The sequence below is a fragment of the Biomphalaria glabrata genome, chromosome 1 (assembly GCF_947242115.1).
Source record: "Biomphalaria glabrata chromosome 1, xgBioGlab47.1, whole genome shotgun sequence".
Classification (NCBI taxonomy): Eukaryota; Metazoa; Mollusca; class Gastropoda; family Planorbidae; genus Biomphalaria; species Biomphalaria glabrata.
The window spans coordinates 18675392-18700970 of NC_074711.1; the positions used below are offsets into that span (position 1 = coordinate 18675392).

Genomic DNA, 25579 nt, shown 5'->3' on the forward strand with positions numbered 1-25579 from the left:
CATTGCATAAACATGGCGGCTTCCTAAACGAAGGAGACTATGCTAACAGTTTGTTATAGAATCTAGATTAAATGCTTCTCGGATACACCATAGATCTATTTAAAACTGTGTAGTACGAATGATTACAATGGTTTTTACTAACCAGAATGCTTATGACATTTTGGGCTTGCCCTCAAGTAGGTTAACATTATCCATATAGGGACATGTCATAGTGACAGTCATGAAAAAATGATATCCCGTTTGTCTGTTGTTGTGAAACAGTTGTGTGTTTGATCCGTTGCTTAATAAACTCTAAATTGTTTGTTTACACAATTCTGACAGCAGATCTGGATCTACTATACAATTATTATAAAGATGTCATAGACATTAGATTCTAATTTTTAGATAATCATAATAATAATATCATCATACTAAATGATACTAAATTTACTAAATCTGTCTAAATCTATAGTTTCCATAGACGCCATAATAGTGATTAGATCTAAAGTATATAGAGTAACTTACGTTTATCGAACAAGTTAAGCTCATTCGCCGTCATTTTTTATGTTTGAATTTGTGTATCTCCGTAAAAATTAGACCTAGAAAAAAACTGATTGTATCTATGAACTCCTCATCCATTTTTCTTAAAAAGTAGACATGTTTTATTCTATTACTACTTAAAGTTAAACTTATATTTGATGTTAAAGTGAGTCAGGTCGATGATTTCAAAAGCTTAAATTATCGAACACTGTTTTACCTTTATCTTATCTTATCGAACATATTAAGAACTTATCGAACACACGAGAAGTATGGTGTTTTAAAAGTGTTGTAATCTTAAAATTTTGTGAAAAGTATGGTGTTTCAAAAGTGTTATAATCTATTTTTTTTTATTTATATCATTTTCTTTTTACGCCATGTCAAGACAGACAGATTTTAGTCCTTTTCACATGGTCCACATCGAAGGAATCTATCACAGATCAGCTCTGCTTAGGCTTAGAAACTGACGGTGCTAAGCCCAGTAACGCATTACCGTAGTACTTATTTAGGTCTAAGCTATTTTGAGACATAAGGCCATTAATAATTTAAATCCAGATATTATTTATTTGAGGGAGAGCCTAATAAGCTTTGGTAGCCAATAGATAATCCCGCCCTCCCCAAGTCATTGCAGGACACAACAGTTTACTTGAACCGACTTGGTTGACCTAAAAACAAAACATACGGTACGCGGCCCTACGTAACTAGCCGCCGTTCTAGTACGCTCAGTGTATGTAACATCCCAAAAGTCAGTGCTAGATATTTTTTGATCTGGGCGGGGAAGGGGGGGGGGTGCTGAAAAATTATGGTAGCTTGCGAGCTGTGTTACCTATAGATGTAGATAGATCCGCCCTCCCTAAACCACCTGGTTGACCAAAAAAAACAACACTGTATTTTAGAGCACGCTTAGTATTTGTCACACACACACAAACAACATATCTATATATCTATCACGCCTAGTGTTTGACCTAATTAGTGGCTTGACCGTAGGTACTCAAATGATGGCTCCTCCCCCTTTCCCCTCAACATTGTTCTTACTACAACTTGAACAATGTTTTGGGGCTGTGTTGGTGGCCTGGTTTACACCTGTGTGTTGGGCTATCACTGACCTTTTTTTTTTGTGTGTTAGTCTGGTGGCTGCGTTTGGATTGAGTCTTGAAATTTACGTTGTTACTTTGCACTGAAAAAGTGTGAATGTTGGAGAGTGGAATTGCGTAAGAAGAAAGCGCGGGTAAGGGGGTGTAGGCAGAATAAGAGTGTGGTTAAATGTGTTATTGTTATTATTTTGAGTATTTGTGATGTTTCAAAGGAGTGTCTTTGTAGCGCATTATGAGCTTTATCATACTTTATGGTAATATATATATATATATATATAATTTTATAGACCCTGCGCCACACGTCTAGATGAGAAGCACAACTATGTATTTGAGGCTGACGTCACATTTTAATGGTCGATCAATTATTGATGATCTCTTGATACAGTGTCTTGACGGTTTCTCTCCCCCCCTTTTTTTTTTTACCTACCAAAGACATTTTTATTTCAAAATACCATATCTACATTCTATACCTCCCCCTTAGCCCTTTCGTTTTATTAATATCTCTTCACATCAAGCACATGCGCTAGGTATTTGTTTATAACACATAATTCAGAAGTTAATAGAATGGGGGATCTGAAAAAAAAAAACACAACTGGATATATTCTAAATTCATTGTTCCTGTGTTATATTCTATATTCATTGTTCCTGTAGTATCACTACGATGATAATAGCATCAAACTATATGTGTCATAAAATCAAGCTTTTAAAATGGGTACAATTAGTGCATATCGATGTAAATCTATTTACTTAGAAAAATATAGCACATTTACGGTAAACCACAAAAAGCTGATACAAATAGTAACACATGGGTAATTTATATATGTACTTTGCATTACATTATTTAATAAAATAACAATTAAAAAATATATAATTTAAATATTTTGTCTTCTTTGGGTTATAACCCTTTGATGTTTATTTTTAACATTAAAATGGTGTTCAATATCTTACCAAGGTGAGATTGCTTATATAAAAACAGCTATTATCAAACACCCCCTTTTTAAACCTCAATTTTCATGTTTAGGTAGCAAAGGACACTTTCAAAAAAAAATAGTTGCAAATATTTCTCAGCCTAATTAGAAGCGTATTATATAGGTTTTGTTGAGCTGAAGCATCATTGGCATTAAAAAATACTCTTAACCCAAGACTCACTTCACTCTTCCCAAGAGGTCCAAAAAAGTGAAATTTTTATACCAATATTACCAATGCACTTTGAATATAAGTAAAAAAATGATCCTCGGGTGAAAATGAAACTAAATATAACTTAACTATAAAGAAATGGACGATGCACAATAGGAATGGACTAGTTTCGTCATAATCATCGAAATAAAGGAGAATTTTTTAAAATAGAATGGGCTGTTCGATAAGTACCTTAAAACGAAGGTGTTCGATAGATGTAAGTTACTCTATATTATATTATAAGTATATAGAATATAGTATACTACTATAACTATAGTCACTATAGGGACTATGTCACTATAGACACTATTTACTATTATCACTATAGTAATCTAGTATTAGTATTACTAGGTCTATTCTATTGTTGTCTATTACTATTACTAGTATTAGTATCTAGTAAAATCTAGTTACTAGTAATAATCAAGATAATATATCTGAGTATTTACTTATTACTATTACTAGTAGTATTACTATTAGTATTATATAATTAAGTATTAGTATTAGTACTATTAGATCTAGAATTCTAGATCTAGTCTATTAGATCTACTCTAGTAGTACTACTAGTAGCTAGTAGTACTACTACTAGTCTAGTAGTAGTATATCTTATTTTATAGTTTATTATCTATAGACACTATAGTAGTATAGTCTATAGTAGAGTATTAGACTTTAGTTTAGACTTTATAAGTTTATTTTATTAGATTTACAGTCTAGAAATAGTTAGATTTAACTTTAAGTAGATAAATTATTCAATTCAGTGTGTGTGCGTATATGTGTGCACACATGCGTGCGTGTGTGTGTAAAAATAGATAGTGTTCCCTAATATTCCTATTTCCTCAATAAAATTAACAAACACTGTTTAATGTTGAAAATGCATAGATCAAAGGGATATAACTCAAGGCTAGGAAACATAAATTTCTTTGTTATTTTTTTGTAACATTTTCTTACATAATTTTGTTATTTGCCTTAGGTGTTAAACCAATTGTAATGTGAATGGGTTAAAAGAAAGGAAATATCTCTGCTACATTTGGATACTTATGAATGTAAACATAATGCTAATGATGGTGCCTATGAGCCTTTAATCTTAAACTTAAATCTAGACTCTAAGTTACTCTACAGACTAGATTGAATGATAGCATAATCTATATTCTAGAGCTAGAATAATTTAGATATAGAGTTCAGTAGTCCCAAACAAAAATATAGATTCTAGACTTAGACTATTTAAATCAAGAGTTAGTCTAATTGTCACTAAGTATATTTAGTTAGAGATGCATGAGGCACTATAATGTGACTATAGTCTATAGTTATAGAGTGTAGACTATATAGTTAAAGTATAGTCTATTACTGTCCATAATTTACTAAAGACTAGAAAAAAAAGTCACTAGTGTCTAGATAATCTATGAATCATATTGAATGATATCTTATGATTTTATTAGTGTTGTATTGTAATATATATATATATTAAATTGTAATAAGTAATAAGGGAGGCAACTCAATAGGGGGGCAGGTCTTTATTAACAGGACATCACAAACACAGATCATAACAGTCAGCTTTTAGCATAGCTTCTTCTCTATCCCCTAGACTTGAGCTGAACTCTGGTGTTTCTCTCTTATGTCAACATTCCTCTTAGTCCCATTCCCAGAAGTGCACAACTTAGTGCATACCTTCTGCACTAATGACAGTAATGTGTATAAGGCAGGGTTATAACAATATCTAGATCTAAAATAATCTAGACCTACATCATTCATCCAGAAATCTAGATCTAGTTCTAAAATTCTCTTCCCTTTAACTTATAATCTAGATTTAGTTTGCTTACTATATATATCATATTATTCATAGAGATGTAAATTTTTATTAGGCACCTTTATACCAGCCATTGTGAAGCTAGTTAGAAATATATATAGTCATAGTATTATCCTTTTCTACCATAATTAATCTATTCCACTTATATTGCATTTAACCAATATATTATATTTGTCTAATGTTTAATGTTTTTTATAATTCCTGTGTTTAATCAAATGATAAATTACTATTTTTTCAGTTGGTATATGTCTTAATTATTACAGTGTTAATCTGTTTTTAATGGCTTTAAGATTACATGGCTGTGTATTTTGTTTTTATCTTTGACTTATTAATTAAACCTTAGTGTAAACTTTTAATCTAATCTCATTTCTGTTGAAACAAAGAAACAACATGTATTGATGAAGTACATGAAATATAAAAATATTATAATTATAATGTTAGGTGCAGATTTAAATACAGTTACTACCAAGTACAAACAGCTTGCTATACACTGGCACCCTGAAAAGCACAAATACTCCACAGAATCAGTACAGGTAAGCAGCATTGTATTTCAATTTGAAGTTTTTACTAACTAGGTCACAGGCTAGACATATCTGCCTTCTACTACTTGATCTTGAAGCCTTCTAAGCATTATCTTAAACTTTGAAGGAACTGTGTGCATCAGTGATCTAATAATTAGAGACCTTCATTTAGCAGACGTAATAAATGGCCTTGCTGGTAGGTTCTGGGCATTAACATCTATCATCTATATTAGCAACAAGAAGTTAGTAATTGTCAAAATATACCTGGCAGCTTGTGCCTCTAGAAAAATTCTCTTTGGAACTGATAAGTTACTGTGTTCAATGTGTTTTATATTTCAGTGTTAATAAAGGATGTGTGGTTGAGTGGTTTTCAATCTCCATGTAGACCAAGAATTTTAATTTCAAATTTGACTTCATTTGAGTGCCTTATGGTAGCAGAAGAAATCCCCCACATGTTTTCAAGAGAGATTGGACTGTGAATGCTAAAGCATTAAAGGCCTATTACACAAAAGCTAATTTAAATAAAGAAAACATTATAATTAAAAAAAAAGTTTCTTGCTTTTTATCCACTCTGTCATGAAAGAATATGTTCTCTTAAACCTACATACCTTTGTAAAGAAATTAAATCCAAAAGATGAAGGGTAGAAAGAAGAAATGACTTCATCCATCAAAGAAGAATGAAGACTTAATACTTAGCTAGTCAGCAGATCATTTGTAGTGACACAAGTGTATAGTGGAGAATGGGAAGGAAAATCCTTGTAGTCTGTAAGGAATAATACTCAATGAAAATCACTCAAAGATTGAAATTTATTTTCTGAAACTTTTGAAATTCATATTTAATTTGTTCAAAACAAACATTTCTATCAGGTTTAGGTTTCAATTACTTTGTTTTACAAGTTTTGTTGATTCAAAAATAAAGATTTTTTCTATCCCAAACCTCCTGCAGGATAACAGTGATGACAGTCCAGAGCGCATACCATATGACCAGGCATCCATCTGTAGTACTCTCAAAATATAATTCTTCAAAGTTTTTCTTTGTCAAAGGAAAGCTTGTGAATTATTTCCTACCTGTTTCACAGTTTTATTAAAAAGTTGCTTTTCTAGTCTAAAATATATTATACAACTTGAATATTTACTTAGCAAAACTAGATTCTAAAATGTTAAATAAATATATTTTTAAGATAATCTATTTATAACAGGATTTTGAATGGTATTTGAAAATGTAAAGTTTGGAGTTAGCAATAGCTTTGTAAATGTATTTTAATGAGTTTTTTAAAAATGTGATATGTTCCTACAGAAATTTCAACAAGTAACACTAGCCTTTAAAAAACTTACATCTTCTGAATGTTCACAAGATATAAAAATGGTAAGTTTTATTACACTCTTATTTGTTTATGTCCCCAATTTGAGTGGATTAGTAACTATTTTTGTTTGCCATGCCATGTGCTGGCTACCCTCTAAATCAAACAAGCAATAAAATCAGTAACATGTCCAAAGCTTTGTAAAAAAAACAACAACACATTAATTTAAAATTGCAAACTTAAGTTTTTTTAATCATTGATGTAACTTATTGATGATCAGCACTTATTAGTCAAAGTTGAAAATATTATATTACTACAATATATTAGAAATCAATAAAGACTTCAGTCTCATAGGTGAAATAAACTTGTATTATGTATGATAGATGTTATTCAAATGACAGGTATCTAGATAATAAAAATGAGAGGTTTCCAATCTGTCTAACTGTATCAAAGTATGTAGTTTTATTAGTCCTTCTGTAGTCCCTCTGTAGATAATTATATCTATCTTGAAATACTGATGTAGGATTACAGAGGAAATAAAATATATTTAATGAAACTACCATTTCACAAGAAGTCAACATAAATTTTAGGTGACCGGTCATCTCATCCCCTGTCATTTAAATATTTTTTCTTTGTCATTATGTAATTTTGCTGATAAGGCTTTGACTTTAAGAACTCGCTTCATCTATTATATAAGTATGATATATTTGACATGTTTAAAGTGTTAATAGTGTTCCCCCCTCCCCTCTTCATTCTTGTTGGGAAATTTAATGATATGTGTAAAGAAGTATTGTAATTCTGGGTGTGTACTTAGTTATATTGCTTCTATTTGATATAGGGGATATCAGTATTATCATACGCGTACCGCATGACATAATGATCAAAGGCCAAGGTGTGGCCAAAATTGTGAAAATCTTTGGAAAGATAAAGAACAATTAAAATAATATGATAATGTCCTTGATAAATTATCACCAAAGGCCAAAGTGTGGAGGAAGTAGTGGAAATCTTTTTATTATTATGCCACTGATGACTTATCTCCTGACCGCCATCTTTCACTTTATCTTTATTTGTCAATCGCTCTATCTTGAATATGGGTGCGTCATTTTAAATCTTGAGATAACACTTTAAATATTCTAATAAATGCTTACTTTATCCATCCTCTGGAGCCGATTCATATCACCTATATAATATTTGTTTTAATCCCTGTTTTAACATTAAAGCTATTAATAAATAAAAATAAATATATGAAATATCTGACTTAATCATTTTTGCCATTATATTTCGTTGGATTGAAAGATTAGAGGATGAAATAATTAGAGGATGAAATGATCGGCATGAAGTGACTGGAAACCACATTTTATTTGCTAGTACAATAACTTGTAAATAAGCTGAAAATCTAAGAAAGAAAAACATTTTTAAGTTCCAATTCTTACTTTTGCATCATACTTTTTATTCACATGGAAAACTACCATAATCCTAGAAAAGTCACATTGCCATAATAGTGAATGACAAGTGCTAGGTTTAAAAATATATTTTTCAAAAGTCAGTATTTATCTTTAAAAAAAATAGGGTTCCATGAAGTTTTGGGAACCATTTGAATAAAGGAATAAAAATGAACTGTAACTTAATATTTATAATAGATCTATCTCCTTGTACATTTTACTTTTTCAGAAAATATTGATGATTACAATTGTTGTTGTTATCATTTGTGAAGATTGGAGCAGTTTAGTCAAAAGATAATGATAATAATAATAAAATTTTTAAAAAAAATTCATCAATAAGAATGCATATTAAAATTAAAGACTTTCAACCTCATTTTCTGAATATTCATTTCTCATTTTCAGACTGATTGTTTATCTGTATTTCAACAAGTAGTTTTTAATAGAGCTGGTAAGAATCTTTACTTGCAGTAGTTAATAACCATTTAAATATGAAAATAATTTTTTTTGTACTTTTGTCAGTGTTTTTATAATGTACTTATCATTAGTGCAAATAGAGCCTATTGATTACAACAAAAAATGTGATCCATCTTGGTAAAAATGTATACCGGTAACTATAACAAATTACACTATTAAAAGCATGTTCTGAAATGTTGGTTGTAAATTATTTTTGGTACTTTTCTTTCAGCTACAAATGGTACAAAATATAATTATTCAGATTCTAGTGATAATAGTGATGATGATGATGATGACGATAGTGATGACTCAGATGATGAACCCCAAAATAATTTATTTAATAAAAAAGGTATCTGTTATGTAAACTTAATACATTTGATCTTAAAAACATATCTAAAGACAAGTTTGAATAAGCTCATTCTGTATAACATTTTTTATGAATCAAAGAAACGTGTGAATAGAAATGGTATGACAGAATTAAGGATACCTGAAATAATAAAATTAATTACACTTAACATAATATATTTTAGATCAGTTATTATTATTTGTTCAAGCAATACAATGTTTGAGCAACAATTTAGGCTTCATTTTCTTAATTTGTAAAATTAATGTTTTCCTTGAGTTAAAAAATAACTTGGATTATAAATTGTTAAGGATTTGTAGTTTTACTGTGAATTACAGCTATCAAACTTTTTCATACAATTTTTTTTTTAAGATTTATGATTATACTCAAAATGTATTTAATACTACAGTAATTGTATTTATCTTTTATTTTTACCCAATTAATATTCTTTATTTTCAGATATATCTAGAAAAGATTCAGAAGTAAGTTGCTGAGTGATGTTATTCAAGTAAACTATTTTTATAATGCTTTCATATAATCTTTTAAATGTATCATTTTTTAATTGCACCATTTTTGTTTTTAGAATGGTTATAAAGATTTAACAGAAGAAGAAAGAGAAAGACGAAAAGCAGAAAAAAGGCGTGCTAAGAAAAAGGTAATTATTGATACCTTTTTTTCACTGAAACTGTTTCCTATTTTAGATTGAAAAATTATTTTTTTTTTACACTGACAATATGTCTCATATTCATCTTACACATGCAGTTATAACTGCCTTATGAAGTCTTGCATGTTTTAGCATCTTAACCTATTATAGTTTATGAACAGCAAAAATATTTTTCAACACAGGTAGTGATAAAAATATACTTAAATATTCATACCTTATTAACTTATTAACATTTTTTTTTTGTGTAAGTTGGCAGTATAATCAAAATTTGTTGTTTTAACAGAGACAAAGGGAAAGAAAACGTTTAGAAAAAGAACTAAAAACTGTAAGTGACTTTTTTTTTTTTTTTTAATTTAAAAAAAAATATGTGATGATATTAATTGATATGGAAGTTGACAAAACCTATTCATTATAAGTAAAAAGAAAATTGAAATGGGATTGTATCTTAAGTTTTCAGTTTTAATTAATTTACTTTTATTCAATTATTTGAAATAATATAAAAATAGGTTGTTATTAAGGAACCATATACACCTTTTTTTTTTTTATTCATTCATATTTTTAAAGAAACTAACTAAAAGTTATAGATTAAAAAGTAGCAAAACTAACATTATAGCCAATATTGTTTTTCTTTATTTTATAGGTAATTGAATCTTTAAGAATCTTACTGGATCTTTTATCATTCCATAGGTCATCAAGATATTGTTTTGTGTATTTTTTTTTAATAAATAAATTATTATTAATATTTAAAGCCTCTGTGGACACATTCAGTTCTGTTGGAATACTTTATCTGTATTATTATCCACTTTTACAGAATGGGTCCAACAAAACTAAAACAGATAAAAAAGGAGTATTAAGTCAAGAAAAATCTACAATCCCTCGGTAATTTGTTGCAATAAGTTATCTTTTAATATTCAGAATGATTTGTTTTAAAAAATGAAGCTTGTATTAAGTGTAATTGTATCAATTAATTTGTATCTATCATGACTTAGACATAATAAATCTTTGTGGTTAGAAATATTTTTACCTATCATTTTTGTTAAGCTTTTAGCTTTCTCAATTCGCTATGATCCTATCACTTGTCTTGTCTAGTTTTGATAGGGGGAGGGAAGAAGGGGGTATTTTACATGATCCTTTTTTTAAATGCATAAAAAAATGTTCACTCAGGGCGTGAGTCCTCAAGGGGACCAATTCAACTTATACCACCACATCTGTCAAGTATGATTTCTTTCCCTTGATCAAGATACCAAACAAAATAATTAATTACCAATATATGGCTCCTTCTGTCTCGGAAGACAATGAATGCGCCTAGATGAGTCACTTGTTTTTGTTCCGTCTTGAGACAGGACAGAATCTGGAGTGACTGATCAAGCCAATTCTGGAGCAGCCGAGTTTGCAACAGTTCGTGCATGTATATGCATCTGTCCAGGGCTAGCTGACAGGGCAGCATTCTTTTTCTTTCTCGTGACTAATGCAGCTTTGTTTCTTTTGCTCTTGGTGAAGTTTGTATCATGCTTCATCTTCATGCTTTCTGGTCTTGGGCTATTTCCTCCCACATACTTTCATTGATGCCTGTGGTTCTCATGTCTCGCTTGCAGACATCTCTGTAGGTCATTCTTGGGTGGTCCTTAGGTCTGACTCCCTCCTCAAGCTCATCTGGCATGTGGGTGACATGTCCGATCCAGCATAGTCTTCTTGTGTCAGAGGAGCATAGATGCTGTGCATATTGACCAGTTTCAAAATGCTCTAGTTGGAGACATGATCCCTCCAGAAGATGCACATTATACATTGCAGGCAGCAGCATAGGTGGAAGCCATTTAATCTATGCTCTTGATGCATGTAAGTTGCCCAGCTCTCAATACCATAAAGTCATTTAGGGTTTAATCATCCTAAAGGGTTATCATAAAGTCAAATTAATTACCAATATTTAATTTATTAATTGGTTAATTTTTTTTTATTGATTCTTGTGTTGTCAGGTAAAAGAAATAATTGTGCTAAATTTCAGCTTGGGTGTGGGAGAAAAAATGTGTACAAACTTTTACAAAATAATTTCTACAAACTTTTTAGCATACAGACAGACAGAGTGAGTTGATATAAACTTTGTAAAAGAACTAACATAAGTTATTTAAAAGTGCATCTTCACACATGGTAGAAGGCAAAATAAGTACCTTTAAATAAGTTAATTAGAAGTTTTAGCTGTGTAGTCTTTATTTTCATTAACAAAATATCAATTTATTATTTTATAATGATTTAGTAGGACTTTGATGCCCACCCAGTATTAAACATGTTACTATATTTATTCCTCACCAGAGATTCATCTTCTGAAGATGAACCAGTAAGTATCCTTATTTTTCAATAAAATGTTTCCAAGTTTGTACATTCTTCATTCAGTAAGCTTCCTTCTCCAACCAGCCTATGTTTATATCAAGGGAGAGAAGGGAAAAAACACTAATTTAGATAATCCATGGCTTGGAATGTGGTGGCAGCTTGTTGAACATTAATTGTTTGTATAGTTTCTAGATATTTACAAGCAAATGTTTTTTTCAAGAGTAATGGTTTGAGCAATACAAGATTAGTATTAATGAAGAAAGCATTAAAACAAACATCTAACATAGCCATGCCTTTTTTGGCCTATGTATTATCACTTTTGTTCTGTATAATTTTATTGGAAAAAATCCAGATTTTAGAATGCAATACAATTGTCAAGCTGTATCTGAATATTATGCTTAATGTATTAACTTTTATCATTACTGTCATTATTATTTGTTACAGTATTTAGATTTGGTAGCATGTCTTTTTCTGTTTTCTTCAAGTTATTTGATCCCAACTCAGCATTTTTCACAAAAGTTGTTAGTAAAAAGAAAAAGAACAGCCTAAATGTAGACCCACCACAACCTGGTAAAAAAGAAAAGACTCAAGAAAAGAAAAGTGATGAAGAAGTTAGTTATCTTATAAATTGGATCAGCATTTTCTGTTTTATATTCTGTGTTTATGATTCAAATAATTATAGATTAAAAACATCTGGAGCTATTAAGATCTGTTTCAAGTATGAATGATTTAGTATCTTACATTAGTATTTTTATATTGATAACTGTAAGATACTTGTTTACAACAAAATTGTATTATTATTTAAAAGTAAAATTGAAAGTATATATAAATTCAATGAATGCCTTAAATTTGTAAAAATTCTATTTTAAGGTTGAAGAATTTGTAGATCCTAAAGTTTTACGAAGTCGACAGTTAGCTAGTGAGTATATACAGAAAAAAAAGAACAATTGTCATGAACTTGTGTTTTAAAAAAACAAAATTATTCATTCCTTTTATTTTTTTTCAAAACAGTTAGAGGTAATGAGATGGCTCAGGTTGATGAGTATACTGCTGCAATACAATTATTCACAGAGGCTATTAATTTAGATTCTACAGATTTCAGGTAATTATTACATTGCAGTGGAATGTCACATTTTATCCGTAATTCATTTATGTAGTACATTATTAAGTACATTTTTAATCACTAGTACTTTCAAATGAAACAGTTGGCTAGTTTTGCATGTTCCCTAAGTTTCTTATATTTTTGCAGTTTATGAAGATTTTGTTCAAAACACTTTCAGCCTATACACAAATAATTTTATCTGCCTATTGCTATTCATGGAATTACATGTAGTTCCTATATACTTGATCATTTCTTAGGCTTCTAACTCATTCTTAATTTATGTCCTATTCTTTTCAATCAGGATGGCTATCTGGACATATGGTATGTGATTCAGGCTGTAATTACAATGGTTTAGGGTTAGAACCCTGCCCACTTCCAATTTCCTTGCCATCCTGCAGGAGTTTTGCAGCTAAGATGTAACAATCTTCATTTTTGAAGGAATGTCCAAAACTTATAAAAACATAAAAATCTTACACACTACTTTTTCTTCTTGTCAGTCAATGTATGTACTGCACAACATATTCACACTTGCTTATACTCTCAATAAGCCCCATTTTGCTTTTCAGAATCTTTTGATACCGGATATTCAAATAGTAATCATCATTCATTTTTTGTTTGTGCATTTTTGATAAACAATAAATGAAAAGGTTTTTTTTTTTAATAGGCACTATCGTATACCTTTCTTTTTTTTTTTTCCAGATTTTTTGGTAATCGATCTTATTGCTTTGATAGAATAGAACAATATGACAAGTAAGTAATTGCCATTCATTTACACAGTGTATTTTTTTATTTGACTATATCACAAGTTATTTTTTCTGGAGCCCACATTAATAGTTTATGCCCTTATGATGTTTTTATTATTGCTTAAAAGAAAAAAAAAACATTTAAGAAAAATTTGGCAAAAGCTTTAGTCAAAAATATAAAATGCTTGGCAGAATTTGTAAAAGTTCTGTTTTGGTCATTTGGTTCATTTAAAATAACTTATGTTTTAGGAACCTTCATAGAGAAAAGCAACTTTTGTTTTTGATCTGTCTGTCCATCTGTCACATTTAGTTCTCTAAAATTAAAAGTGCTTTTCGCAATTTCATCTCATCGTCTTTTTTAATGCTTGAAATTGGTACTTATAGACTTTTGATAGCATACACTTTAGTTTTGGGAATTATGTTTACGCATGCATATGCTCATGCACAAAAAAACGTTTTAAAGCAAGATGAAAAGAGCTGATTAACATGGTCTTTTCTCAAATCTAAATGTGCAATTAAGCTTTTACTTAAGGTCTTCTGAAAGTGACATTTGTGATTTAAAAAATAAGTATGCTTTCAGGGCAGTGATAGCATGTGCAAGGAGACCTAGCCTTGAGCCTTGATTGCAGTAAAAAAAAAAGTTCTCATTTAGTATGATGTCATTCACTAGTATTTTCTAGCATTGCTTTGAAGGGAAAGAAATATGCTTGATGTAATGTATTGATGTACTCTAGAAATGACTAGTACAGATAGAATTGGGGGAGCAAATTTTCTTTGATGGCACAGTGCACCATCTAGAAATATCTCTGAGACACAGAACTCTTGAGATAGTATATAAAGAGATAGAGATGTTGAATTGTTTCATTTAATTCGTACTACTTTGGCTTAACAAAACTTTTTTATCTGAAGCAATGATTTAAAAGAATAAACTGGTTTTTATCATTTACTGGAAAGGGGAAATAATACTTATGTTGTTTTACTTACAAAGCATTAACTGTCTGTCTGTCTGGTCAATAGTTTGTACACGCTATTTCTCCTACACCCAATCACAGATTAAGCTGTAATTTTGCTTAATTATTTCTTTTACCTGACAATGCAAGAATCAATTTTTAAAAAATTAACCAATTAACTATTGTTAATTAATTATTTTGTTTGGTATCTCAAACAAGGGAAAGAATTGTACTTGACTGAAATGGTGGTATAAGCTGAATTAGTCCACATTATATGTCGCAGCTCTAAATTGGAAAAAACAATATAGGTGTGAGCCACAATTTCAAATTCAGGTCATTCAGGCAACCTGATTACTTTATGACATAATCAGCATTTGTTTCCTTTCCTATTGTGTTTCAGGGCATGAAAGTGTTTCTAGTTTTGTGGACTATTTTACTAGTGTGCATGTTAAAAACCAGTGTTTCAGTGGATAGCTTGAATAATATGATCATCAATGAATCTATGTAAACACCCGCCATCTGGAAACAAATGGCCGATACATAACAAACCGCTATGAGCCCATCAACACACAGACAAAACGAAACAAACAAGGCCGTAGAGGAGGAGTTCGAGTCAAAAGCAGGAAAAAAGTACAAAGGGACTATCTGTCTCCTATTGTCTTGGGCAATGTTAGATCACTAAATAACAAAATGGACGCACTTGATTGTTGCTGCAGATATTTCTACCAATTCTGTGAAAGCTCCCTAATATGTCTCACTGAAACATGGCTAAATGAAATTATTCCCGACACATCAGTAGACTTGGATGCGTTTCTTTTGTACAGATCAGACAGAACAAAAGATAGTGGCAAAACAAGAGGAGGAGGACTGGCCATTTATTTAAATAAACAGTACTGCTGTGTCAACAATATTTCAATCAAAACTAAAGTGTGTACGACCGATATTGAACTACTGTGTATCAATCTCAGGCCATACTACCTGCCCAGAGAGTTTACACAAATCTATGTCCTACTTGTGTATATACCACCCACAGCCAACACAGAGAAAGCAACAGAACATATACTAGGCATTGTACATGATGTTGAGACAAAAAATCCTGATGCTGTCCGACTAGTTATGGGAGATTTCAATCATCTTTCGTTAGCTCAACACTTGCCAACATATAGTCAATATGTTAATTGTCCCACAAGGCACGATAAAACCTTGGACATGTGTTATAGCAACATAAAAATGGCCTACACATCTCGATCGTTATTTCCCCTCGGAGAGTCGGGCCACACAATGATCCATCTTACACCCACGTACAAACCGGTTTTAAAAACAACAAAACCCGAAGTACAGTCCATCCAGTCATGGTCTGACAACGCTGTTTTACAGCTACAAAGTTGTCTGGAACAAACAGATTGGGACATGCCCTGACATAGATGGACTTACCACAACCGTTAATTCGTACATCCAGTTCTGTGAAAACATGATTGTACCAAAGAAGAAAATTAAAACATTCAGTAATAATAGATCCTGGATGACCAAAGAAATAAAAGAAGCGATTCTATACAAGAAAAGAATGTTCAAGAGCATTCTTCTAAATTCATCTCAGCCAAAAAAGCCCTTAAAAAGAAATTATTTGAAGGAAAAGAGAGATTCAAGGAAAAAATTGAAAGCTTTTTCAAGAAAAATAACTCTAAATCTTGTTGGAGTGGCTTGAAACATATTACCAGCTACATACCTAAGTGCGAACCAATGTGTGTCGCTGACAATAACAAATTTGTCAATGAATTGAATGATTTCTACAGCTGATTTGACTGCCACAACTTTGAGAAAGACCACCGTGATTTATTGGGATCATTTGAAAACAGTAATCTAAACCAAGCTCAAGAACTGTACAAGAATTGACTAAAATATTTAAACAATTAAACATTTCCAAAGCCTTGGGACCCGACAAATGAAGTGGAAAACTTGTAAAGCTATGTGCGGAACAACTGTCTTATATCTTTTGTGGTATAGTCCTGGCAAATGCTCAAAATACCTTCCATTTGGAAGACTCTGAAATAATTCCAGTACCTAAAAAGATCATTGACTGCCTATGATTTTGTGTGCAAACTTCCTTTGTAATATTGTCTTTTTTTTTTTAAATTCTTAATGAAAAAATCTTATAAGAACAAAATCTTATTACAAAGGAGTAATGCAAACAGAAAAAATATTTATAATTTTTTTAAAAGGAGTTGTTTTTTTTTGGTTATGTTTTATTACATTTCTTTTTTAATATTAGGTTTTTTAAATTTTTATTTTCTAGAGCTCTTAGGGATGCAGAAAAAGCAATTAAATTAGATAAAGATTGGCCCAAAGGTCATTTTAGAAAAGGACGGGCATTAGCTGGTCTTAAGGTAAGTTTTTATGAGTTAATTTTTTATGTTTAGTCATTTGGTATGTTTTTTTGTATGTTTTGATTTTTACAATTGATTTTTTGACCACTTTACTCATCCAATTCTTATCAAATTTTTGCATACAGCCTCATGCTCGATAACAGCACATGATTCAATAAAAAAAAATCAAAGAATTAGTTCGTTATAATTAATTTTGCTTTATATAGAAACTGTACTAAGCTAAGGGGAAATAAGTCACACAGCTGTGTGAATTCTCTTCGCGAATGGTAAGGCCTTAGTGTGACGCACATAAGTTCAATGTTTGTGTCACAAACCTTCTTTCTGACTTGTGTTGTTTTAGCAGCAATAGTGTTTCATGTGTTTAGTATGAATTAAAGTAAAATTCACCACCAACACTTTTGACTTGTTCTATTTTATTTTCTACTTTTTAGTGCTCTTTAGCTTTTTTTTTTAAACTACATTTTTTAAAACTATTTATTATTTTCACTAAAATAAAGAAATGTATATTTTTTTTTAAGAGAATTAATTGAAAATATTTTTCTCAAATGCATTTTAGATTTACTGTATTTTAAAGGAATCTTAAATTATAACTTTTTCAGTAATTATATTCTTTATGATTGTTTGTATTATGGAATTTCTGTATGTTCATTTTTTTTTTAAAGTAATTTCTCTGGAATATTACTTGAACTAACTAGTTTTCTGAGTTCATTAAAACATATTTATTTTATTATGTATATTATTGACAGATGTTTGGTGATGCAGAAAAAGCTTTTATGCAAGTATTAAAGTTAGACAAAAGCTGTGAAGATGCTGTTGCTGAATTATTACGTGTTCGGACACACCAATTAATGGTAACTGTTTCCTTTAAAAATACAAAATTAAATTTAGTTTTGCCAATTCATTTTGTAAAAAAAACAACACTTTTTATTTTTAAAATTTGTATTGCAGGATATGGGTTTTTCTAAACATAAGTCTGAAGCAGCTATAAAAAAATATGGTTCAGTCCAAGCAGCCTTAGACTCATTACTAGCTGGAGTTGGTAAATTTAGCACATTATGTTACCTGTATTTCTTTTTAGTGATGTTTATAATTAATTATAAGTCATTGATGTTAAGTGTACTAGTTTTATTCTTTTTTTTATTATAGGTAATAACATTTCAGGTGATAACACTTTATTTATATCAGACGATGAAGATGAAGGCTTTAATGTACATAGACCAGCACCAATACCACCAGCAACAGCAAACCCTTCTGATGTAAAAATGGAGTATGTTGTTTTTATATATTCTTATTCATTAAGAAAGCATGAATCAGAAAAAATTTAATAGAAAACATTAAGTTATAAAAGAGAGTATGAATATTATGTTATTTTAATTTATTACACAACATATTTCCAGTCCAACAAATCCTGAAGGTCTGACAGCATTATGGGTAGGCAATGTATTACCAACAGTAACAGAAAAACGATTAAATCAACTTTTTTCTAAGTAAGTTCATTGAAATATAGATTTAGTTTAAGATTCTATAAACTTTGTACCAATTTTAGCTTTCTATCCATCACCAAGTGAATACAATTTGCTTCCCTTTTTTTGTTTGTTTTGTTTCTCCCTTTAACATGTGTTTAGATTGTCAGTGTTCCTAATTCCATTTCAGGTTTGGTCCTGTTACCAGTGTTAGACCTTTACCTGAAAAATTTTGTGCTTTTGTTAATTTTAAAACAAAAGAAGCTGCTGGTAGAGCAATGCATCAGTTACAGGTAATTATAGCTCTGTATTTCAGTATTTAAATACACACACACAAAAGATAATTATGTCACAATCCTCTGCACATACTACAGTTTGTAGGTAATTAAAAGCTGATTGTGTGAAAATTTAGTTTAAAAATCAGATGACTTCCTTTTTTTTTTCACTGGTGGAATTTTGTTGTTGATATATTGAACAGCTTTAATGAATAAGTTTTTGTTATTCTATGGCCACCTTCAGTCACATAGCGACTATGAATCATCTCAAAGAAATGAGCATGTGTATTAGCTATGGTGGGATCGATGTTGCCCACACAGCAGTTCCCTCTCTCCACACAGCTGATCTATCCTAAGGAATGGCAAGTGCCGATACAGTTTGGTGTCAGCAGCATTGCAGGTTCTGCCAAGGTATAGCACTGTGTGGTGCAAACTGCTTAAGGGTTTCCAACTCCTGATTTTTCTTCAAAGTTGACTCTGAAAGCCTTTCCCATGTTTGGGCATAGCTGAAAGGCAGCAGACTTTTGAATTCAAATTTTTCCTTTTGCTAGGTGAGTAGCCAGCCAAGGCTAACGAGCCAATTACTCGCCTTTGCCGCTTCTCCGCCAGTGAAAACATTGCCACTGGACCCAATATCTGAGCCACACTTGAAGGCCAGTAATTGGACTGGTTGTCAGAGGCTATTTGAGATGCATGCCATTACGAAGCATTGAATAAGTAGTAGAGTACTTGTATCCATTACTGCTTCTGGAAGTGACAACTTTGCAGAGCCAACAGTTATTCATTTAATCATATTACAGTCAGATAAAGCTGTGCTATGTTATTGACATTTTTGGGGCTTTTTTTTATGACAAGAGAAAGGGTTTGTTAGAGGGGCATGAAATGAAGCAAAGAGGCTGACGGAGGACACCAAAGGGTGAAAAGTAAACAAAATAAAAGAAATAAATCAGTCTAGTTCAGGATGCCTTGTTATTTTTTCTAAGGTATAATTTATATTATCACTATATTTTGTCATTACATTTGAGACTAATTTCAATGTATCTTGCATTGTTTCTTAATGTCAAAATACAACACTTTATTAAGGATGGTCTATACACTGTATAGCATTTACATTTGTTAAATTTCAACTTTGCTATAAAGTTCTAAATAATAGTAAAGATTCTTTGATGTAGAAGTGTGCTGGTATTACTGACTCTTGATGTTAGTTTACTTTCTGACACTATAAGATTTTAGTAACACAGCTGAACACACTCTTTGGTCAGAGTAAAACTAGTTTCTTTTTTGGTGAAGTCAGAAATACTAACAGAAGGTTGACTTTTTGTATTTATCAGAAAGTGTCTTTATTTCCTTTTTTTTTTTTTTATCGACAGGGAACTGAAGTAGATGGCCAAAAATTGCTTATCAAATTCCCAGATAATCCTTTGACTAATAGCACTGGCAACCTAACAATACGAAAAAATGTTCCTATTGCGCCAACTAAGCAAGGGTAAGATTATTCATTGGCATTTAAAAAATTGTATTTTTAATTTCTACAATTTAAAACAAAGAGAGTTTTGAATTCCAGATCAACTATTTGTTCATTTCGACTACTAAAATGGTTTTAGAGCTCCACCAAAAGGGACAAATGTGGTATGATGTCATTAACTTTGATTTATGTAGGTTTTATTAACATCAGATTAAGAATGGAAAATCTAAAAATTAAAAGTGATTACCTTTGCAAGGTTCTAATATATACTATGGCATTACTCTTGTTTATAAGTTAAATCAGCAGCTTTTTCCTAGCACTTAAATAGGAACTGTGTGCATGCTGTATCACATATCCTTTGGTAGACATGTTAGCTCAGCATATTATCAACTACTTGTAGATTGCATCTATCACCATCTTTGAGGTTTCTGACATCTAACATTAACCTTTTATTTGGAGGGGAGGGGGGGAGACAATGACCTCTTAACCTGATCATTCCAATGTGACATTTAACTTTTATACATGTAGAGCACTTGTTTTGCATGTCTCATTATATTTTGACATTTAATAACCTAGCTTGCTTTTTTTTTTTTTTTTGTTGTTGTTTTTTTTATATGTTTTAAATATTGTTTGGTAATTATGTATTAAACTAAAGGATAAAGTTTAAAAGATACCATTTTTTACCATCTATCAAAGGCGCACCCACAGGAAAATGGTTTCCTAGTGACCGCACAGTAACTGGCGGTCAGGTAAAATACTTTTAACATCTCCTAGGTGTTGTCTTTGATTATTAATTGTGATCACATTCAGAAGGCACCAATTAACAGGTTTTGTTTTTAAGATAGCTATATGTTGTTTTTTTTGGAAGGGGGGATGTTAACCATAGATACATTCTTTTGAGTAATCAATTCAAGTGATTTTTAATTTTTTATTTAGCAAGAGATAGACCGATGTTGGTGATAATGGTAAATGATTCTCACTTTGTGGATTTTTTTGTGAAAATTTTTTTGTATAGTATACTAAAAGGTAACAACATTTAAAATATACTAATTTAATATTTTAGCCATTAGTACAATAATAATTTTTTTTTTTTTAATTTTTAAGATTTTTTTTTCTTAGTACAAATATGTAGACCATTTTATGTCTAGAAGTGATTTTTTATCATACATTTTTTAATAAACAATGTTTTTGACTTTCAATAAAATTATTTCAATTTTTTTTTTAATTTTTTAATATAAAAAAAAAATTCAATAACCATAATAAGCTTTTTTACCCCCAAGAATTTTGTTTTACAATATTGCATTACACTCTACCCTTCATTACTCAATTAAAAATAAACAAGAACCTTTTTTTTTTATTTACAATTACATACAGTACCATTTAATGCTTAGCTGTGTGATTGTAATTTATAGCTTCCTTTTTTTATAAAAAGTATTATTTTAATCTTCTTCCCCTAAAGTGAGCTTGTTATAAACAATATCCCTCATTTGGTAATGAAGTATTTTTATGAGGCTTATATGTTTGAGACCATGGCGTATTATAATAAATAGTATTTGCAATTAAGACATTCACAGCTAATATTGGCATTATCGGTCTATCTCTACTTATTTAGCTAATAGTTTAGCTAAATATATCCCGCATAGCTAAAGAAATATTTAACAGATTCACTTATTATATCTATTTTTTTTTAAAAATGTTCAGAAATACATAACACATCAATGAACACAATGTGCCTGAGTTAGAAACATTTGGTGATGGGGCTAGATCCTGCTCATGTATTATTATTAATTAAGTTGCTGTTTTAAAACTATATCCTATTCATCATTTGATAAATTAAAACTATTTTTAGTAAGCTATTTCCCCTACTTCTTTCATTCTTACGGTCACATTTTTTTTCTAAAGATAGAAAATGTTTTAGCAGATTTTTTTTTTTTTTTTTCAAAAAGGCCCCTTTATTGATTACACTTGAAATTTATAATGTATTTTATTTGCATTTAAAACTAGAGTAAAAACACATTAATACATGCAAAGCTAATTTTATCAATTAGCTTTTATCTCATGCTGTTTTGTAAAGCAGCTACCATTCACCTTAAATTTTAAATCATCAAGTATCAATCAAAAATCATCTATAAATATCAACTATTTCTCTTCAAAACTATGGGGATGGTGATATAAAGTTAACACAATGACAGACACCTTTTTGGCAAGTACCCATACAATTCCATGATTCCCAAACATCTATCCATAAGTGAAAATACTGGTTTACACCAGAAGTAGGAAACTTAAGTTACTTATCCACAAACTCTGATTTGTAGATTCCATGTTTTGTTATGAGGTAAGCAGGGTCATGGGTTTAGTGGAGAGTGTGTTTCCAACCATTCTTGTGTGATTCTGACACTTTGTTTTACCCATATTAATTACCTTAACAAATATGTGTACTTGTATTTTCTTTGTGTCTGCATGATTAGACTGTGACTATCCTTAGACAAACAGTTCACTTAGCATATTTTCGTCACAAGTAGAAATTCTCAGATAAAGAATTTAGCTTTTGAAAGTAGCCTTTCAATGTTATTTAATTTAATTTGGAGAAATTACAAGACAATGTCTATTCCATTCAATGTGTAGTTAGTGACCTTGTATTATGTAGTGTGATAGTTCTTGAGAAAGGCTGACAAAAAAGTAAAATCAATACAAAAAAAAAAAAGAAAATAAATAATTGAAGCAAAATTATTTTCAGTGGCAATTCTATATTTTGTATACCTTCAATACAATGTCTTTGATAGATCTTACAGTAATTGCATAATAGTTTCTATGATATCTCTAATGTTTAGAAAAAAAAGTAGTTTTGGTTAGATTAATTACTGTGTGTCTCAATAAAATAAGTTCAGCATGAATAAATAAAATGTGATGGTTTATCTGTTTTTTCATCAGTGTTCGAAATACCCCAAAGCAAAGTGGTCCAGTCAATGGTGATGAATGCTATTTTTGGAGGACAACAGGCTGTACATTTGGGAGTGATTGTAAATGGCAACATTATCCTCAAAGTAAAGGAATTGATAGAAAACCTTGGCAAAAATAATCTTCAGATATTTATTAAAAATATAATAGAGATTTTAAAAATGTATACACAAAAAAAAAAAAAAAAAATTCACAGAGCAATTTAGAAATTATTTTTTAAATTGTACAAATTTGTATAAAAAAAAAAACAACTTTAAAGTAATTGTTACAGATAATGCATTTATTTTCACAGAAGATTGTGCATGCAAGCTCTGTACATATGCACAAAATAGCCCTAAATGTACAAGTCTGTTAGATATTCAAGTGAACAGGTTTTTACAGTTGAATGGTTCACCTTAAGAAATGTGTGTTTATTGCACTCTGTCTTTGATATCTTTAAAAATATGTCATTAGCATTAGCCTAAATTCACTAGCTTTTCATATAAATACAAATATTTATTTTCCATAACAACATTGACCTTGCAAATGCCTTTCTTTCATAGACTTTTTGACAATTTTCTTTTCTTTTGGTAATAGTAAGATTTAATTTCTTAAATGCATTTCATTTAGTTTAATACATTTTTTTTTCTTATTGGATTAGGATTTTTTTTTCTTTTCAATTTTTAAAAATGTCTGTTTCCTAAATATTTTTGTTTTATACTTAATACATACAATTTATGAATAACTTACAGTTTTTTTTTAGCTACAAAATATTTTGTAGGACATTGTCAAATTCTAAATGATCTATCTTTGAAGTTCATTTATTTCCACTATTTATTGTGCAATTTTGTATACCATCAATATTGTTTGTGTTACAGTCTCAGATTGTGCTGCCACATGAGATTATACTGATGAATTGAAAAACCTTTTTTTTTTCTGTCATAATTATAAAGTGCAATTACAATAACACATCTATTTTTATGTCAGAATAGCTATTAAAGATACACACATACACACTTGTGTATTTCTGCTTGACAGATATTGTTATTAATTAAGCATTCATACATTCTGCTGTATCATTCTGCTGCTAAGTTATTCAAACATTTAAATAATATCACTATTGTTTTTAATAAAAACTTTGAGAAGTCAAGATTGTTGTAAAGCTATTTTAAAAGGTTCATTGAATGTTAAAAATATTAGTTTCTAAAACATTACAGTTAGAATATTTGGGTGGTTTGTATTTATTTTCTATAGTCTTTGATATATTTAATAATTAGTAGAACATCTTAAGAGAGTAAGTTTTAATAATAAGAAGGTTAATACACTGGTAAAACATTCGTCTTACATGTGCCTTGTTAGTGGTTTGGACTTTCCCCCAAAAAATTTTGTCAGTTTGTCCAAATAACAAACGTCCAATTTTTGTAAACTTACAAATACTTGATGTTAAAATTCATTTTCAGCCTGACACACACACTCTAGCGTAATACATAGATGGTTTCAAGCTGAGGAGGTTTCAGAATAATCATGGCCGTTTCTGATCATCTTGGGAGGTCTTCTATTAATAAGGCAGCTAGTGAACTAATATTAATCTTCATCATGAACCATCACTTGTGGCTGTGACTTGCTGAATTAGTTGCATGCAGTGCAGTAAGAAAAAACCTATGGAAATTTAGTTGAATAGTAGAAGAGAAAACATTTCATTCTGTTCCTTACATTTAAACTGCACTTATTTCTAGAGTTTATTAACAATGCCAAAGAATTTCAGGATTAATGGTTCAATTGTTATACAAGAACAATATTTCCTTAACTATTACTTTTTTTAACTTTCTCATTTTTTACTATGATATTTTATTTTTCAGCTTAAAATTTACTTTTTAATTTTTTTTTCTTCATCAGTTTTTGTCTTCCAATTTTGTTCTAAAGATCTGCTTTGGGAATCTCTCAAATCTTAAGCTGTGTATTTATGAATATACATACATATTGTTATGTATTAATTTCACATTTCGAAGTTAATAAATTCTATCAATTCTAATGAAATAGGTTTTTAAGTTTTAAATAAAAATATTAAATTCTATATTAGCTGTTTATTTACACTGAGATTGTATTCAGGGTATATCATTTATTTATACGTCTGTCAAATTACATTTAGTGTTATTAAAATATAAATATTTAGCAATTTTTATGAAAGAAACATTATGCTCATATCCCAAAAAAATACACGTAGGCCTATTATTGTGATTTGTATATCTTGTATAGGTTTTAAGTATTAAAGCATTGAAACTTGTTTTTTTTTAAATTGCTACAAAACTGTATTTTGAGGGTGTTGTAAAAAAATGAATATACTCACAGGCATTACAATTTACAACTTATATGGCTGTTGAACAAACATTATAATTTTTTTAATTTCATTTTTTGAAATTCAATTCCTTGTGTTAACAAACACTTGAAGCAGTGTCTCATAAATGGTACTGTACATGTAATTCCTTTTCCTTCCACCCAAATCCCATTTGAATATATTTTGCATTGAAAATATGATGATATGAAAAGTTGTATTCTAAATACATGTTTAGATTGGCTTTTTTTGTGTTTGTTTTTTATTGTATTTTAAATATGATTATAAATAT

At 30.0% G+C, this 25579-nt stretch overlaps 1 protein-coding gene across 6 annotated transcripts; it reads left to right on the plus strand.

The window, feature by feature from the left end:
* On the plus strand, positions 1 to 25531 carry LOC106058115 (nucleolin-like). Of its 6 annotated transcripts, none has more exons than XM_056026298.1 (23): positions 1 to 176; positions 5029 to 5120; positions 6406 to 6474; positions 8254 to 8299; positions 8537 to 8653; positions 9107 to 9129; positions 9231 to 9302; positions 9595 to 9636; positions 10123 to 10190; positions 11619 to 11643; positions 12122 to 12247; positions 12507 to 12555; positions 12648 to 12738; positions 13438 to 13488; positions 16725 to 16815; positions 17562 to 17666; positions 17764 to 17854; positions 17962 to 18082; positions 18213 to 18302; positions 18469 to 18571; positions 19924 to 20039; positions 22950 to 23062; positions 23269 to 25531. In XM_056026298.1, exons 1-23 carry the CDS (start codon positions 119 to 121, stop codon positions 23373 to 23375), a joined length of 1866 nt encoding a protein of 621 aa, XP_055882273.1. In that variant the 5' UTR covers positions 1 to 118; the 3' UTR covers positions 23376 to 25531. The 6 variants fall into 6 exon arrangements, with proteins under 6 accessions (XP_055882273.1, XP_055882275.1, XP_055882295.1 ...); XM_056026300.1 differs by having other exon boundaries at positions 17977 to 18082; XM_056026320.1 differs by lacking the exon at positions 23269 to 25531 and adding an exon at positions 20715 to 20767 and having other exon boundaries at positions 22950 to 23089.
* Positions 25532 to 25579: the final 48 nt, after the last annotated feature.